The sequence below is a fragment of the Copadichromis virginalis genome, linkage group LG3 (genome assembly GCF_057382275.1).
Source record: "Copadichromis virginalis isolate Kocher_CV1m ecotype Utaka linkage group LG3, C_Virginalis_male_GT1.1, whole genome shotgun sequence".
Lineage (NCBI taxonomy): Eukaryota > Metazoa > Chordata > Actinopteri > Cichliformes > Cichlidae > Copadichromis > Copadichromis virginalis.
In genome coordinates this window covers 55,415,548-55,433,690 of record NC_140620.1, presented here as the reverse complement: position 1 = coordinate 55,433,690, position 18,143 = coordinate 55,415,548, and the positions used below count along the sequence as shown (strand labels likewise).

The 18,143-nt window shown below is 38.5% G+C and overlaps 1 protein-coding gene across 3 annotated transcripts in view; it reads right to left on the bottom strand.

Annotated features, from left to right (window-relative positions):
- Nucleotides 1-18,143, bottom strand: part of sorcs2 (sortilin-related VPS10 domain containing receptor 2) — a 385,062-nt gene that overhangs the window by 218,289 nt on the left and 148,630 nt on the right. For all 3 annotated transcript variants that reach the window (XM_085451748.1, XM_085451747.1, XM_085451749.1), the window contains exon 3: nucleotides 6,974-7,073. In XM_085451748.1, coding sequence (XP_085307874.1) covers nucleotides 6,974-7,073 — 100 coding nt within the window. The remainder of the gene's footprint in view (nucleotides 1-6,973; nucleotides 7,074-18,143) is intronic.

Genomic DNA, 18,143 nt, shown 5'->3' with positions numbered 1-18,143 from the left:
CAAATATGAACTACTTTAGTAGCCCAATTAATTTTTATGTATTTCTATAATTATGGACAAGAAGTTTGACAATTTGAGTCTGTTCAGTTATAAAATGCATAGTCAGTGAAGCAAGAGGGATGGTGACTTTTTAACTCTTTATTGGTTGTATTTCCTTTTTTCTTTATTTTTTCCCAAAATATAAATAAAATTTCTACATAATACTTCAGACTATTGCAGGATTAAATTGGCACCTGTGATTTTACTGGTCCCTACTAAACTATTCATATGCACTTAAACAGATAGGGCACCTAAACAAAACATAAATAAATTGTTCTGTGTGTTCTGTGCCTTTAAATGTCTTCCTTCCTGATTAGGGAGCTGGCAGCTGCTGATTGGTTCCCATGGTCAAGTGGCTGTTTTAAAAACCCTTTCCAGTAGTTGTCCCTCTGCAGCGACTGACAGCAGCAGCAGCAGACCTGTCCTTGGCCTCCAAACCCTCTGTGACATTCGCCCTTTGTGTTTCCCACGAATTGCTACATTTTGTCTATAGTTTGCAGATACGTTTCACTTGTAGAATAGCATCTCCCTTTTTGGAATAAGCTGGTTTTGTTTGTTATGTTGGCCTGTGTTCACCCCGGAGTTAAACCTTTCAGTTTGGTAACAATAAAATCACCCTTAACTTGTAAATTGGGTTCTGGGTATGGCTTTGGGGACCAGGGCGGGCTCACCTTCCTTTTAACCCTTATGTTGCGCTCCTATACCCCAAGACCGGGACGTAACACTTAGTGTGACTTGTCCTGACAATCAGAGATAACTACAAATATTACTATATTTGTCTCTCTATGCACCTCTTTTCTGTCTTCTCTTTCCTCTCACCTTTAACTGCTCACAGCTGTTAGCTACCTGCCCCTGAGCCTTGTTCTGGCAAGGCCTATTCCTGCTAGAAGGGGATTTTTCCTCCCCACTATCAGTAAATCGCTGCTTGTAGAAGATTATCTAACTGTTGAGGGTTTTTCAACTCTAATCGAGCACTCTACAAGCCTCACTTGCCCAACCACACACACATTCATACACATGTTTTTTTTTTGTAATCTGCACAGTGCAGGGGTGTGTGACTAATTTTTCAAAGGGGCCACTTGAGAAACTGGAACTTTTGTGTAGGGCCACACCAGTAAGCTAAATTCAGTTCTGCTCAATATTTTATCCCCCTATAAACTGCTACTGGTAAGAGCAGATTAGTAGTTATAATTAAGCAATGGAAATGTGAGATAGACTTGCTAAAAGCACCAACATTTTATCGCCATTTAATCAGTATTCCTAAAAACACAAGTGAACAAAATGTTAATGTGAACCTGACTTTAACGCACTTGTTCAAGCTCAAAACAGACTAAGTTCTGTCACTGTGCAAGTTAAAACAGAAAAAACTACAGATGAAATACTTACACTACAAGCCAAATAGCAATAGCAGTTTGCATAAAGTTAAAAGACAGAAATTCTGCAAAAACAATATCTTATGTTGTAATGCTAAGGGCACCAGAGAGGTGATCGAGACTGAAGATATGCGTCTGGATTTGTTGAACTTTATCACTGCGAATTTTTGTCCTTTGTGAGAGAAAAATAAAAATCCAGCAGTGATATTAACTTTAAACTCTGATTTCCTTCAGTGTCCTCGATCTGTCTTATTAAGATTTGCCTGGAGAGAGAATAAGTCTATCAAACACATCATCGAACTGCTGACCATTTTTTTAAATTTTGTGGGAAAACTCAAAGCTGATCATAACTGTTCCATTCCTGGATGTGTAAAGCTTGGTAAAAAGTTCTTGTTGCTTTTGCAGCTTTGCTATCAAAGTCTGTTTCAGCAACATTTTCATGTATGTTTAGTCTCACAATGGTAATAAAAACTGTAATCCTTAAACACCGCAACCTGCTTTCCAGAAAGCAATGACACAGCTTAACCTCTGACCTCAGTAAACAGTCCATGTCGTATTCTGCACTACCAGCATTCTCTTGCACACATGTATGCATGTAAATTTGAAAAGGAAAGAGCAATCACCTTCAAAATAAAAGCAACAAAGCGATTTGTCTGATTCCCTTCATCATCGCATAAAACAGTAAGTGGTCTTAAGGTTATGATTAGCAGCTGAAATGGGACATACATGGTGTATACTTATTTACATCTGAAACCTAATTTTCCGATTTTCTAATTGGCCAGATGTGGCCTGCAGGCCATGCAATGCTCGAGTTGCCCCAGCAGATGCACAGGGGACAACTTCAGGTTTTAAGATCTTGCCCAAGGATACTTCAATATGTACAGTAGTGGAATCATTGATTGAACAACTTACCTTATGACTTGTGGATGGCTCTCTTTACCTCACGAAGCACAGCTGTGATAATCAACAGCTACAGTTGCTGGGCCAATACCACATAAATGTAAAAAAAAAAGAACGAGAGTTTCCCTCCTGGAGAATTATGACCTGACTGATGTTCATTTTTTTCTATTAAGCGTGTTTCAAGTAGGTCCTTGTTGGGATGTCTGTGAGTGCAGATTGAAAGGTATAGCAATGTGCCCACATTGCTGTGTATACAGGGCAAGAGTCAGAAAACTAATGCTCCTGAAAGCAGACTGGATGAATTATGAAGACAAATCATTCCACTGGTTTAACTACATAAAAAGTGCAAGTGTTATAGTTTTTGACCGAAGACTCTTTGAATAAAACTACACTAAACAGCGAGTGAGTTTGTTTTTAGATAAGGGGGGAAATGCAAAACTATAAATAACAGTATACCCAAGAGTTTTTATGGCAAACATTAAATAAAAAAACCAATAATTTTATCCCGTTTTGTTGTTTGTCGAAAGTGAAAATCGTAACTTACATTACAATTTTTACATATTAACTGGGCAGTCTTTTTTTTTTTTTAATTTAACCTCTATTTATACAGGTCTCTCTTGTAATTGAGACCCAATGTCTCATTCACAAGATAGACCTGTTTCAGACAAACATATTAAAATTACAATAATAATAATTACAAAAATAATAAAAAAAAATACATAAAACAATAAAATAGCAAAATATGTCTAATGTACACAGTCATATTAAAAACAAGTTGCCAGAGATGATTTTGAAGTCTGCAAGTAACATCCTTCTGCAATGTAAAGATGTGCTGGCAGGAATCCAGTTGATAAGTACCTCTAGAAAGAAGCTTTTGGGTTTAAATTTAGTGTTAGCTTATACTTGTAAGTGTAAGCTAATAGTCAACAACAAGGAAATGAACTTCTGCAAACACTTGAGTAGCTGACAGCCCCCTGGAGACGGCAGAAAATTGCTAAGGGATAGTGAGTTGAGCTTCTAGTCTCAAAGTTTATTTACAACTCTAGTGGTGTTGAAACGTGTCAGGGGTCTTTGGGAGCCCTCTTGTACAAAGGGCCTTGAGCGGATATTTAATGGAGCTCTCAATGAAGAGAGGGAAAGAGAGAAAGACAGGATGACATTGTCTCCGTCTGAAGACTCACCTCTTTCTAATTGCCTCAAGTCGTATTGATTACCCAAGACCCCTCACACACCTCTTCTATGTGATCCCTTCACTCTGTGAGAAGGGATCACAGAGCTTACAGACCAGGTTGTTTGCTGTTTTCTGATGTGATTAGCAGTATTGATCAAAGTGTGTGTGTGTGTGTTTATTTGTGTTTGGGGGCACCTTGCGTGTTTGATCACTCAGTAATTGGATGCTAAAAAGATGGAAGGAAAGAAATCTGCTTAATAATATTCATCTGATGATCATGCATCAAACATCAAACTTTCTCTTGCAACAACACCACATATATACCCACACACACCGTTTCCAGAAACCAGCACTTAAGCTGGGCTTCTATCACCCCCTCGTCAGGCCTGGAGGTGTGTTTAAGCGGCAGTTTGAGCCCCTGCACATTACCAGACATCTTACTGTGACACCACACACTCTTACTGCCAGTCATTCTTATTCCCTCGTCTGTCTTTCTGTCCCTAAGGGAAATGAAGATGACTTCATCCCTGTGCAATTAAATGCTCTCATTCTGTCTGGCACTCTTCTATTTTGTGTATGTGAGTATGTCTGTGTGTGTGTGTTAGTGAAATGGATGAGATGTCAGATCCTGTGCAGACAGTTGGAGTAAGGACTAGACCAGAAAGTGAGCTAATCTCCTTCCATCCCTTCACTGATTGGAAGAACCCTGGACCCCAGCAATAACGCCCACCAATTAGACAGGCCTCCACAGTTGGCAGTTGTATCTGAGTGTAAGTCACCTACTGGACCTTTTGGCTCTCACTTGAGCTTATTGGAGGTTTGGAAATTCACTTTCTAAGTTCTAAGCTGCCCGTGGACTGAAAAACTGTGTATTGAATACCAAAACAAGATTGGTCTCCATGCAATTTAAACTCATGTACTACATACATAACAGTATGTAGTAAATAAAGTTAGTCATGATTATAATGTGTGTATCATTATATCTCTCAAGTTTTTTGTCTGCTGGGTTTTATTTTATCTATTGAACACAATAATTCTCAGCATCCTAGGTGGATTTCTTCTGTATTTTGAATCATTTTTAAATTTTCTTAATGTATCTGCACTGTACAATGTATCCCAAAGTCTGATGCTAAACAGTGCATCACATATTGTATAACCAATTCTAAAAATAGACCACCTCGGTCTGAATGGTATATTGGTGTGAAGCAGGTACAGCTTCCATGCAATAAAATGAAATCATAATCACAATCCCTAAAGAATCGCACCACTTTCAGACACAAGGCTCAGTTTACTTCACATGAGAATCACTATGTAGTCTTCTGACGGTCTGAAGGAACAATAAAAATAACTCTAATGATGTCATCAGGGATTCAGCCTGAAAGTACAAACTTACGATTGGAAAGCTTCTGTTTTTGAACTGGGAATATGGAGCTTTATAAGAAAAGAAAGAAGAAAGATCAAATAATAAACAAGGGTTCAACATGGGCTCAAAATGCCATCCATACCACAAGTTGAGTGCTTGGCTTCAGATGGATACCTAGCTCCGGATAGTTTGAGAAAATCAGGAAAATGTTTCCCAGTTTCAATGTGTATTTGTGACAATATGATGCGCATCCAATTTAACTAATTATGTAGCCTCCAGATGAAAACAATCAATCCAATGCACACGTATCAAACACACTGATTGAGAGTTATGCTGACAAAGGCAAAATCAATCAAAGTTTCCAGGCTAACCTCACTGATTCAAGGCACATAACTGGACACCACCATGTTTGCTATGCTTGTGCTGTTAGTGCTTCTTGGAGCATTATAACAGACTTATCTGACAAATATCAAAGCCCGCTGTATGATATACACTGTACAAGAAGTTTGTGTTTAAGTCTTGGTGAGAAAAATCTAATTTTATGAGTCTGACACAGACCACTAATAAGCAGATATTTATGTTTTTGCTTTGTGTTGTAAGCTAATAATTTATCACCCCATCCTTTCATCCAAATATGATCCCCTCTGTAAAGGCTCTTTGCTTACATTCAGACAACTGAAGAATTGAGGTTCTAAGGGCATGACTCATACAATATAGGACAAATGTCATAGGCCAACTATGCATAACACCTACATGGGCTGCTCAGCCACAGAAACCCGAGCCATGAAGCTCCCAGTGCACAATTTGTGTGCTGATTATAATACAAGAGGAGGTTTGAAACTATTGTTATGGAGGCATTGTTATTGAGGGCGTTGACTACTTACAGGTGATTATAAAATAAGAGGAAAGAAATTTTACAAATTGATTGTTGCATAAAATTAGATCCACAGTAGAAAATAGTGAGCTCTTTAAAATGACCCACTGGTTTCCTAGTTATGTGTCTTCATGCTGATGTGCTGAATCTCATTCCAAACATTAGATCACTAGTCAAACTCTGCACAGTGACCTACACCGTGTGTACACACCAAACTAAACCGAAATGAGCACTTCAACTCTACCTGCAAGCTCACAAGCTAGCTAACACAGAATGGCACAAAACAGGTAATTTTATGGTGAAAGTAGACAACTTCAAGAATGCTTTTACAGTCAGTGCTTCTTAACTTAGTGCAAAGAGAGGCCAGTGAATTCATCCACCACTTATATACCTTGCATTTTGAAACCACACAACATAAGAAATATGGAGCCATAAACAGGGAATTTAGTCTTTCAACAAGGTGTAAGCTGATAAGAAGCATGCAGCTTCAACAGGAACAGCAAAAAGTTGTTTCTGTGAGCAAACTCTCAAAGTGATGGAAATGTAAAAAGTTTCATTATAGACTAATTTGTGTGATTTTGTGTCCAGCACATTTAATATCTTTGGGATTAAAATAAACCCATGTCAACAAATTACACTATACTGCTAAAAATATTTGCTTGTCTACCGTCACATGGAACGAGGTCTTCTGGGAAGGCTTTCCACAAGGTTTAGGTGTGTGTTTATGGGGATTTTTGACCATTCTCCTAGAAATCTATTGTGAGGTTGTGAGGTCAGACACTGATGTTGGACAAGAAGACCTAGCTCGGAGTCTCTCGGAGTCTAATTCATCCCAAAGGTGTTCTGTTAGTCAGGACTGTGCGCAGGCCATTCAAGTTCTTGACTCCAAATTCAGTCATACACGTCCCTATGGGCCTTGCTAGACCTAGCAGTCTGCAAGCCTAGGTGCTTGATTTTATACACCTGTGACATTTATTCAATAATTTGGATGGCTGAGTGATTGCTGAGTGACTGCACAAACATACATATACTATATTTATATATATACGTTATCGTGATCCTAAGTGATTCTTAGTAAAACTTAATCTGACAGCTCTGGATCTTAAATGAATAATTGTTTCAAATGACACATTTTTCACTAGATTTCTCCAATTTCTTACAATCTGGCTGTGCAGGTGTTCATTTAGACCTCCAACTCGTACTATTAACAATGGACAACATAACCGGGGGAAAAAATGCATGCAACTACCGACCTTTTTCTTGTTGGTTGGGCAAATGTAGAAACTTGTCACCACAATGGTTGTTCCTGGCATCAGGTTGAGTTTGGTGTAGGTGGTGCCATAGTCAGAAGACCTAACAAAATTGCAGGCGAAAAACAAGAACAGGTACAAGTTAGTCTGGAAACATTTAAGAGCATTTTTTTCATAGTTTTCCTTTTGCAGTAATCCCATGAGAGGTAGGCAAAGATGCCTGGGAAAGCAGCTGCTTATTCTCTCAAACTGTCCTAAAGGTATTGTATCAGTTCTGTTCACCATATCGCTACTTTGCAGTCTGTGGTCTGAGCCAAGTGACAAATCAGAAACGGCTGGGAAACCTGTCATTGCCACAGTGGTGTAAAAACACCCTTGGGCTAGCGATGAAGTCCTGACCAATCCTTAAATCTGGCAGCTTTAGCAGGAGGTAGGGAGTGCTATGTGCGGTCAAGAGTGATAGTTACAGTAGCTGGATCATTTCTCCAGCCCCGCTCAGACATACCCACAAAGCACAGTGAAAGTGATTGTTTGTGACAGGTTTTGACAAATGATGCAGGTTTCAACTTGACAAAGCTTAAGGGGGCTTAACTCTTTTATGGATAATTAATGTCTTAAATTTCTGTCAGGAAGGAAAAGATAAACAAAACTAATACAGGAGATTTTCCCCTCTACTTTATTATGTAGACAAGGTAAATTAAGGTTTAAGACACTGGTTTGAGTAAACAGAACACAAAACAAGTGTACATCAGACAACTTTCTAGGCTTCAAAAACAATGCAAAGCATACAGGAAGAAAGATGCTACAGCATTTAGCTGGAGGTTGAGGGTTCAACAGGAGGGAGCCTTGAAGAAGAGGACTTGATGAAAGAGAATGATGAGCTAGCACGTCAGCCTGGTTAAGGATGAGAGGATTTACTCCTTTGCGCAGTGGGACATCAACCACTGACAGACACTCACACACACAGTAAGACACATACACCCGAAGCTCTGCCAAGCCATTCAGCAATCAGCTCTCCCAGAGTGCTCTGATACAGCTGGAGAAAATGGAGTGGCATAGCAGGGGTGAGCTATTTCTCTGTGGTGAGCTGGCAAGTGTTTTCATCTTCCTCGTTGGCCCGTGTGCCATATTTAACCCTGGATCACTTGGAGGACATGAACAGATCTCGTGCTGATGGCTGTGCTAGCAGCAGAGCTCTGTGCTTATCACAAAAACCCAGTTGTAGATGGAGTAAAGGCCTGCTAGGCCTGGTGAGCAGAGGTCCTCTCAGAGGGTGGATAATTTGGGTGTAAGTGCAAAAACCACATTAACTAGTCACATTAAGTCCTAATTAGCAAGAAGGATGATGATCAGCACTTTATAAACAGTGCTCGGAGAATCTGTTTAAACCATTTGTTCACGCACATTCATTGCCCTAAAGGAGGGCAATGAATCTAGAAGAATCTAGAAGACTCTAGATTCCATTTGTGCCTGTCAACATATGAAAATCTACTTACAAAGAATCAAAAGATGCTGCAGATCCAACTGCTAGGAAGGCATTCAGTAACATTTCCAAGTGCTTTGTATGTGACAGGTAAGAGATAGGTTGTTACCCAGCCTTTAGAGCTGGGTGAAAATATATCTGGTCACTCTTGATATTGAAGCTGAAATGAATGCTAGTGCATAAGAATTGGAATGTTATTCTTGTATTTCTGCAGGAGTGAAAACTCGGTCCCACAAGATTTCCTATGCTCTGTTGATAAACACATTAGCAAAATGTGTTGTGTTGTGTCTTTCTATAAAGACACAACACATTTTGCAACTCATTTAGACTGATGCTTCTTCTGTACTTCTGTTAGAGATCTGCAGAAATCCCCTTAGCTGCTGAACATTTGATAAGGATAACTTTAAAAACCTAAAATTGTCTCCTTAAAATGACATTACAATGCATCTACACTTTTTGCCAAGAGCACTTTGATTCAGTTCAATTCAGGTATATTTATATAGCACCAATGAGGGAAGCTTATCTGTTTACATACCACAAATCATAGCAAAAAATAATGTAAATCATAAAAAAAAATCAGCTTCATTTGGATAATCACCTTCTCCACAATAAGAGGAGAATACATCAACTCTATTACTGTACTGGGTATTACTTCTCCATTTAACACAGAGGCCTCCAAAACCTCCTTATTACACATTTATAGTGCTTCATTAGCCAGGGTGTAATGAAAGGCCAGAGCTGGGGTGGGCATTCTGCCCAGAAATACAACTCAACATATGGACCTTGACTGTCCCTTGTCCCCTAGCTTTTTTGTCCTCAATACCCTGTTTTGCCCAGCATCTGTTACAATGAACTTTTTTCTTTCCATATATCTTCCATCTGATGTTAAAGATTAAAGGTATGGACTAATTTTTGTCAAATGCTCAAATTACATGTGTTTATTAATTTAACATAAACACACGTCAAATGATCCAAGGAGTACAGCTCTCTCTAGCTGGAGTGCACTGACAAATCCTCCAATCACAATGAAACATTAAGACATTCTTATGAATTATGAAGTATAAACAGGTATATTTCACCTAGGTTTACATTCACAGATACCCTGAGCCAGTTAGGTTAGGGTACTGCATTTGAACTGGCTGCACCTCTAAGCAGTTATTTAAGAAGTTATTGAAATTCTGAAAGTCTAACAACAGGCCATAGAAACTATACATATAGAATCATAAGTAAAATATCACAAAAGTGCTTCAAAGTTTGGCTATTTTTAGTGCCAAAACAACAAAGTAAGAAAAGGCAACTTAAAAACAAAAAAACTAATCTGAGGAGTCATGAGGCAAAGATATGTCACTTAGGCTACATTCACACTGCAGGCGAAAGCGCATCAAATCCGATTTTTTTGACCCTATGCGACCCATATCCGATCATGGTATGACAGTGTGAACGGCACAAATCTGATATTTTCAAATCCAATCTGGGTCACTTTCGTATTTGGTACTGAATCCGATACATATCCGATGTTTCAGAAAGCGACTGCTGTGTGAATGGTCATGTTGCATTAAATCCATCTTTTACGTCACTGACACAAGACAGACGCCAATTATCAGCGCCGGAGAAGCACCCGATAGGACATCGCGAACGCTTCCTGGCCATCCGGTGAAAGTGCTGGGAAGACAACGTTGGAGAAATGTTAACATTTTATTTGTACTGTATAACCTGCAGATTCTGACAGAAATCTGCAGCTATACTTTGAAGCACCGCTCCTCTCTAAAACAGCAATAAGGATAATTATTAGGTTATTTACATTATTATGTAATAACTTAAAGCAAAAATTGGGAAACGTGAAGTCCGAAGTCTTTATATTAAGGGCCATCAGTCAAACAATATTGTTTGCTCTGGGTCTAAACAGAGCGTGTTGTGTGTGACATCTTCTTTTGCGCATGCGGGCCGCTTTGAGCGTTCACACTGGAGCGCGTTTGCGGTCACATTTTATTTGTAGTGTGAACGAGCAGACAAAAAGATCGGATTTGATCAAAATATCGGAATTGAGCATTAAGACCTGCAGTGTGAACGTAGCCTTATAAAGCTAATATAGAGGTTGGGTAGGGGTTAGAGTGTAAAGTCAGCTGTCTCAGCACCTTACATGCTGAGAATAATGATGTTGAGTTAATAGGAGAGCTCATTTTATACTGTCTACCACCAAGACCTCTGGATTAATAGACTAGTAGAGAGCTATTGTAGATTAATGAGGAATAATTACTTTTAAACAGAGTAGGAAGCTGATGAGAAGAGATATGGACGAGGACAGGGAGCAGGAGAGGGGAGAAGAGTTGAATGAGAAAATGAAAAAAGTTTAATCTGTGGTACTCAGTGTAGCCCTCAGTCCTGGCAATTTAATATTAACAGAAAAGTAGGATATCAAGGCACACGCTGACACAAAATAGTCATTAATATTACCCTTATGTTATTTCATGTCCAAGTCTTCATGTCAAACAGCATAACTGTGAGAAAACATTCATTTTTGATATGCAGTACAAAGGCTTAAACAAGTTGCCGCAGACACAAGACAATTGGTAGAAGGCAAATAGCTGAAATAATAACAGCAGAAAAACGGAAACTACTATAAAACAAGAGTGGAATATTAAAAAAAAACAAAAGGGGAGAGAAGGGAAATGTCTGCGAGAATGAATGTGACAGTGACAGACACTACGGGTGAAATTGTATTTTCCTTGATCTGCTTGAGAAAACAGAGAAATGTGGAAGCACTTTAGGGTGGCGACAGGTGCTGATTCAGATTTAATGTCCTAATATGTCAAGGTTGCTCCCAGCGCTTGACATCTCAGGAAAGAAAAATTGAGTGTGTCAAGAAAATGTCTGATGCAATGGAATACCAAAATATAGAGAGCACAGGAGAATGGATATAAGGAAATGGATTCATGATAAATCCATCTAAAGATCTTCAAAGTGTTAGCTGGTGAGGCGTTATGATGAATATGCGACAGAAGGAAATGCATCCTTCAAGGCTTTTCTCTTCTGAATTCACATGCATTTGGCGAAACATCTGCTGTCTAAGAAGAACTAAGCTAATAAATAGCTTCAAACAAAGCTAACGAAGAACAGAGCAGTGGGTTGGTGTATTAAAGGTTAGCTATAGACATATACAGTAGTTGGCTGAGTCTCATCATGCTGTTCAGTGTCTGATTTCTGCTAAGACAGACAGATACCGTCAGTCTGAATCAGGTCTAGAAAGCCTGATGGCCAGACTGTTAGGGCTGATGACACTCATCACTGATTGGCTGACATACAGATTTCCCAGAGAGGCTAACTGAGGGCAACGTCCTCTGACAAGAGGATAGGATTGAGCTGGATCTTAGTTTAGTATAGAATATGTCACAGTTTCAAGTCTTACACCACAGAAACACAAGAAAAACTCTGCAGTGCATTATGCAGTTGCTCTGTTGACAAATCTGATGAAGTATGAGGATAAATTTGCTTCCTTACCAGAGTATCACTAACTGACGCTATCAACTGCATCCTACTGTATGAGAATTTGTGCCAAATTTAATCTAGAGCAGGTTAAAGTTTGGGTCATGAGCGATCATTGTGATCGTAAGCGTTGCTATTTTTCTTTTTGAAAGAGTAGAGAATTCATGCGAGATGGGAGCTTTTGATTTATCGCACTAAAGGTAATTGCCATGAGTGGTGTCAAAGAATACAGCAGAGAGCGAGTCACCATTAGTGTTAAAACTGATTTACTGGTTTAAAGTAAGCCATCAAATACCAATGGGCAGATTGAGCTTTCAACAAGTGCAATCACATTTTATGCTTTCAGATGATAAATGGAAAAATTACTGTTTCATGACACAGCTTTATGGACGATAAAAGTAAGATGTATGAACAAGAAACGTAGTGGTGGAAGTCGGGGTTGGGGTTGTCAGCGTCACACATGGACAGGTCAGTAGTGTTATCGCCCATTCTACTTTAAAAAGGAACCGTCTACTCGACTGTCATTTGTCTGTTTATTTTCGCTTCTTTTTGCAGCAGTAGAATGGCTGAGGATGATAAAGCTCAGGGAGTCTCAGGTGTACCCTGGACAAAGGTTTTATGGCCATCTGCTATGGCCTGATTGTGTCAAAGCCTTGGTTTATTGACTGCAGAATAGACTGTAGAATGAAATAGCACGTCTTTCAGAGATCTACTCCGCTCAGATATACAGAAAATAGAGAAATTGAGTAGAGAAGTTGTGCTGTGGCAAAACTTTACATGTATAAAAGAATGGATTTTTTAAAAATATTTGTCTTTGAGTGTTTTTGGTGAGCTGCAAAGTCAGACAAATGCAATTTAACACTCAGTCTTTTGGTGTTACAGCTACCAGAAAGCCGGGGAAAGTGTGAACCTGTTTTGACAGGGAAAGCAAAAAGACAACTGGTCTTGTTATGACAGTGGCAGACGTGTCAACCAGACTGGCCACAAATCATAAAATCATAAAATGACAAGTTGAACTGTCTACAGAAAGGTGTTAACAGACACATAAAAACCCTAAAAGATCAATCAATCTTTAAACCGCAGGCTTTTAAGATGGTGGTATTATGTTAAAAGCATCTGCTTGACGTTGCTGTATTTGCTACTTATACACTAATTTTTAACCTTCTTCTAATTTCCTACTTCTAAAAAGTGAGATTATTGTACTCATTGTAAAAAATCTTAGAAAAATGGTGATCAACCAAATATTTATTTGCTGAAATGCTAGTCTATGCATGTATTACTTATAGTTTAGACTGCTGTAATTCATTGTTATTATGTTTTTCTAAAAATTTCTTTAAAAAGCCCTTAGCTGGTCCAGAAGGATGTAGCAAGAGTACAGGGACTAGAAAGATATTTACTTTTCTCCAGTGGCTACCTATTAAATCCAAAATTAGATTTAAAACCCTTCACCTCTCATAAAATGTCTTGAATAATCAGGTCCCATTTTATCTTAAAGGCTGATAGTACCATATTGAGAGCACTAGAATGGGAGCCATTCAGATTTCAGCTGCCTCTTCTATGGAGCTAGCTTTCAGTTTAAGAAACACTCCCCTCTCTCCTTTTAGGTCTAGTCTTAAAGCATTCGTTTTTGCTAAAGCTTGTAGTCAGGGCTCGACAGGATGCCTTGAACCCATCCCTTAGTTACACTGCAATAGGCTAAGGCTGCTTCACTCCCTTCTTTAGCTCTCTCAATATTTATACACCACTATTACATTTAATCACTGGTAATTAATTTTAAAATCGTATGTGTGTCTGTTGTAATGTCTCCCACCGGTGTGCTTTCCCCTGAATCTAGTCTTCTCTTACATACATGAAGTTACACAAACACTGGGGTTGGAGAACTGGAAATGCAGGTGGTTGGGTCTGTGTTTCCACAAGCCCCGCTAGTTTAGAAACTTATTCTCATTAACAACAAAAACAAGACGGACATCTTTTACTTGCTAGCAAGGGAGGCCCCGGCCGGTGTCTCAGAAAGCACTCTGAATCCTACCGCAGACTGACCCCAACAACAGCCTCCGCTGCCTTTTATTGGGAAAACAGTTCACACAATACACATCACAGCAAAAGCACCTCCCACCGTAAACCCCCAAATGGTTCTAAGACAAGAAACAGAATCTTCACAAGGGATGTGTCTACAATAATCCTAAGTGGCTGGAGAGGTGGTCAGAGACAAAGGAACGTCTTGATCCTATAGATTGATCTAAGACCTTACAAATTTAAGAAACACAATGACAACATTCAACAATTAGACTTAACACAGGTTGCCTGGCACTAAATACCCCTTTGTGCAACCCAGTATCATAGCAAAACTTATAATAGATAAGCTAATCAACTGTCTTTATTTTATGCACCTGGGGAAAGAGATATTGTATTTCAAACCAACATGACAACAATCACAATAGTAACAATACACCTATATTCAATAATTGTACTACATTAAATGTACAACCTCAATTCCAATGAAGTTGGGACGTTGTATAAAATGTAAATAAAAACAGAATACAATGATTTGAAAATCCTTTTTAACCTATATTCAATCGAATACACTACAAAGACAAGCTAATGTTCAAACTGATAAACTGTATTGTTTTGCAAATTTTCACTCATTTTGAATTTGATGCCTGCAACACATTCCAAAGAAGCTGGGACAGGGGCATGTTTACCACTGTGTTATGTCACCTTTCCTTTTAACAATACTCAATAAGCGTTTGGGAACTGGAACTGGGGTTGTACTATCGACATGGCTAGATACCACAGGTTCATGACAGAGATTTTCCTTCTCTCATCCTTTACTTCCCAAAAACACCATGAAGAACATTTTGGATTTTAAGTTACACCTGTCTACATGCCGTCAAAGTGCCATTTGATGTCCCAGACGGTCATGTGGATTGCAGCAAAGAGAACATGGATGATAATGCACTGCTTTGTCCTGTTTTGGATAGAATATGAGTAGGCACTTGTAGATACATATCTGATCTGACAGTTGCGCACACTGCAAGATGAAGGCTCCATCTCGCAAGTTATTGTTTATGCTTTATGATGAGAGTAATTTAGCTCATTTGCATTAGAATCAAAACACATAGTAGCAGAAGTTTGTAAGATGTGGGTTACATTTGTGTTCAGGTTAGTTACTAATGCCTGAGCAGGAATTAGCAATTTCATTTGGAAGAGCCTCCTACACTGCAAGTAGTCTGAGCAGGCAGTTAGCCAGGATACAGTGATTCATGCTTAGTAAGGGCACTTCACAGTGGCGGATAGTCTCTTGAAGTGCACAAAATCACTGGAGCATAGATATCAGCAGCAGAGTACTGCTGCCACTTGAAAAGCTGCTTATGGAAGTCTCCTGACAGGCCACTCTGCATCTACTTTTCTTGTTTATATAGCGAAAATGACATAATATTATAACAAATACATCACCAACAGATTGCACTTAATTAGGCAGTTTTCTTAAGAGGCTACTTTTATATTACACCACTGAACCTGTTCTTTCCCAGGCTCTGTGGTGACTGAATCACTGGCCTTTCTCTGTCAGTTGTAATGAGTTTCTTTGCAGCCTTTTGAGTAAAACCCCTTGAATAAAATAATAATCAATCTGCTACTATCAACAAAGGCTGTGATAGCACATGATGAAAAAAATAAATCACAAAAAAAGAATCCTTCATAAATTACTTTCAGGACACCCATATGGAAAAGATATATATAAATCTTATAAAGTTTGCATCTGTCTTGTGTGAAAAGCATGAAAGAGTGAAAACAGATATAAGATCCCTTGAAAAAGTATAAATAAATAAAACTTGTATGTTTTGGATACTTACTAAAACAATATATGAAAGTGGCCACTTTCATGAGTAAAACATGAAAGCCTTATATGATTATATGAAGTAGGCCAAATCTGATGCAAGTTTTTTCTATTTCTTTTCCATATGGGCAGGCTTGAAATTTCTCTAGCAAGATATCTACAAGGATGCACATATTATATGCCCATATTTAGATCATTTCCCTTAAGAAAGGAGCTGAAATGGTTATAACACCCATAAAAAAGAAATATGTGTGTGTGTATATATAAAACACTGTACTATCAAGAGAAATAACCACACTCCCTGGATCCCATCGGCAAAACTCCTCTCCCAATGAGCATAATTAGCAAAAATGGAAACACACAAATCCTTAAAGAGCGTTCAATTCTCCAGCACACATTCGGGATTTCTGATGATGGATATGGACTATTATGCTTATCATAACAGTCCATATCAGGTTGCTATGGAGGTGCCTGTTATGGAAGACGACCAGTTAACTCCCTCAGTACGGCAGAAATAACATAGAAATTCAACCAAGATAAACAGCATTGTATTTGGATGGTGGTAATAACTTTTCATCTACACGCAATAAGTCCTCCAACATGAACATTAATATAGGTTTAAGCAGCAGAATATCGGCCAGTGGTTAAAGATGTCTAGAGTTTGTGGCTTTATAACTCTGTTGCAGAGTTGCAGGTGGAATACATCTGTACTATACTCATTTTTATTTATTTTATTTATTTTTGGGGTTGGTACTTAAGATTAGACATACATTACCTGCACCTTTAAAAAAAAGTCAAGTGTAACGTTTATATATGTATTCCCTGTAAAAGGGCGTTTCTCATTTTTTTAGGATTTAATGTTGCACCTTGGGCTGAGTTTGTTTTTTTCCTATGCAGATTTAGTTTGGATTGTGAAACCCTTAAATGCATTTTTATAATACCGTTAGCAGTTGTTAGAATACTGAATATTTTTACAGCCACGCTAGCAGTGTGCTTGTAGCATATTGGTCCATCATTTTGATCCAGGTATTTCATAATACTTTTTTACACAAAAAAGAGAGATATGTGAGCTTTTAGTAAACCTTATTACATGTGTATTGTGACTTTCCAATTTTCAAAATTTGAAAGTTGGTTATTGACTGCAGAACAGATTGTAGAGTTAAATAATTTAATGCCAGAAAAACATGCTTTTGTTCATTTGAAACTGTTTACACTTGGCATTGCTTTGACTTATTTTTTTTTAGGATGTATAAGGTGTTGTCAGGACAAGCAAGCGGATAACTCAAAGCTGTGAGAACAGTGCCAGCTGATGGATTATCTATATCTGAGTCTCACAGTAAAATCCTTGAAATAATTTGCCATTTTTCATAAACAGTGCCACAACTTTGAATGTAAATCTTTCAATCTTGCAATTTGTTCCTAGCAGTTTCTCTGTGTCAGAATACTTCCTTTAAAACCTACTGAATGAGATGTGAGGAGTGCTGCTAGTAGCATGATCATTGCTCCCCCATCTCTCCTTCTCCTGGCTGAGATTAAACATTTCCTACAGGCCTCTCCTAAGCACATAACAGTGGAGGCACTGGAGATACCAAGCAACATTCCCAAGCTCCATCAATTCACTTTTTCTCTGAAGCATCCACCACGTGCCCTTCTTTGCACTCAAGTCCCAGCTGAACTGAAGAAAGAAGAGTGATAAATGAAAACATTTATCTAGATGACATTCCCATCAGCACGCTTTGGGACAAGCACCCTGAACACCGCAGCACACTCTCCCAGAATTCACAAGCAGCACTGCTGTGTTGGCTTACTTTGGACCTGAGGTTTAATTTTTAAGATTTTTTTTGTTTTGTTTTGCTTTTATCAGCTTGTCTCCTGAAGTCAAAATAAGCAGCTAGGATCAACTCCTTTGAGTGAACTTGGCTGTGAATACTTAAACAGATGAGCTTGTTTACAGACATTCTCATCATTTTGCCATTTCAATCACTATTGTACAAATGATTAGATCAGCTTCTCTGCACTTTATTTTCTTGCTCCATACCCATCCAGAGCCACAGAGAAAGTGCAAAGGCAAATAACACTTTCTAGCTTAATTGCTTTTACTGAAAATGCTAAAATGTGCTCTTCCTCCGGCTTTTGGAAAATACTGATCGCTCCCACTCCCCAAAAGCCAGTTGCTAATCTCATCTATGTGATAAACATATGAGCATTTTGTTTCTCTTTACGGGGAAGATTCAGCTGTTAGATTGTTTTAGAGAACAATTAGGGTTTTACTAATTTCATTTGATAGATTTTCTTTTCTGTCTTCAAGCTTAAAGTTATTGGAGTTATTGAGGATTTGATTACTCCTCGCATTGATTAAAGTGTAAAAA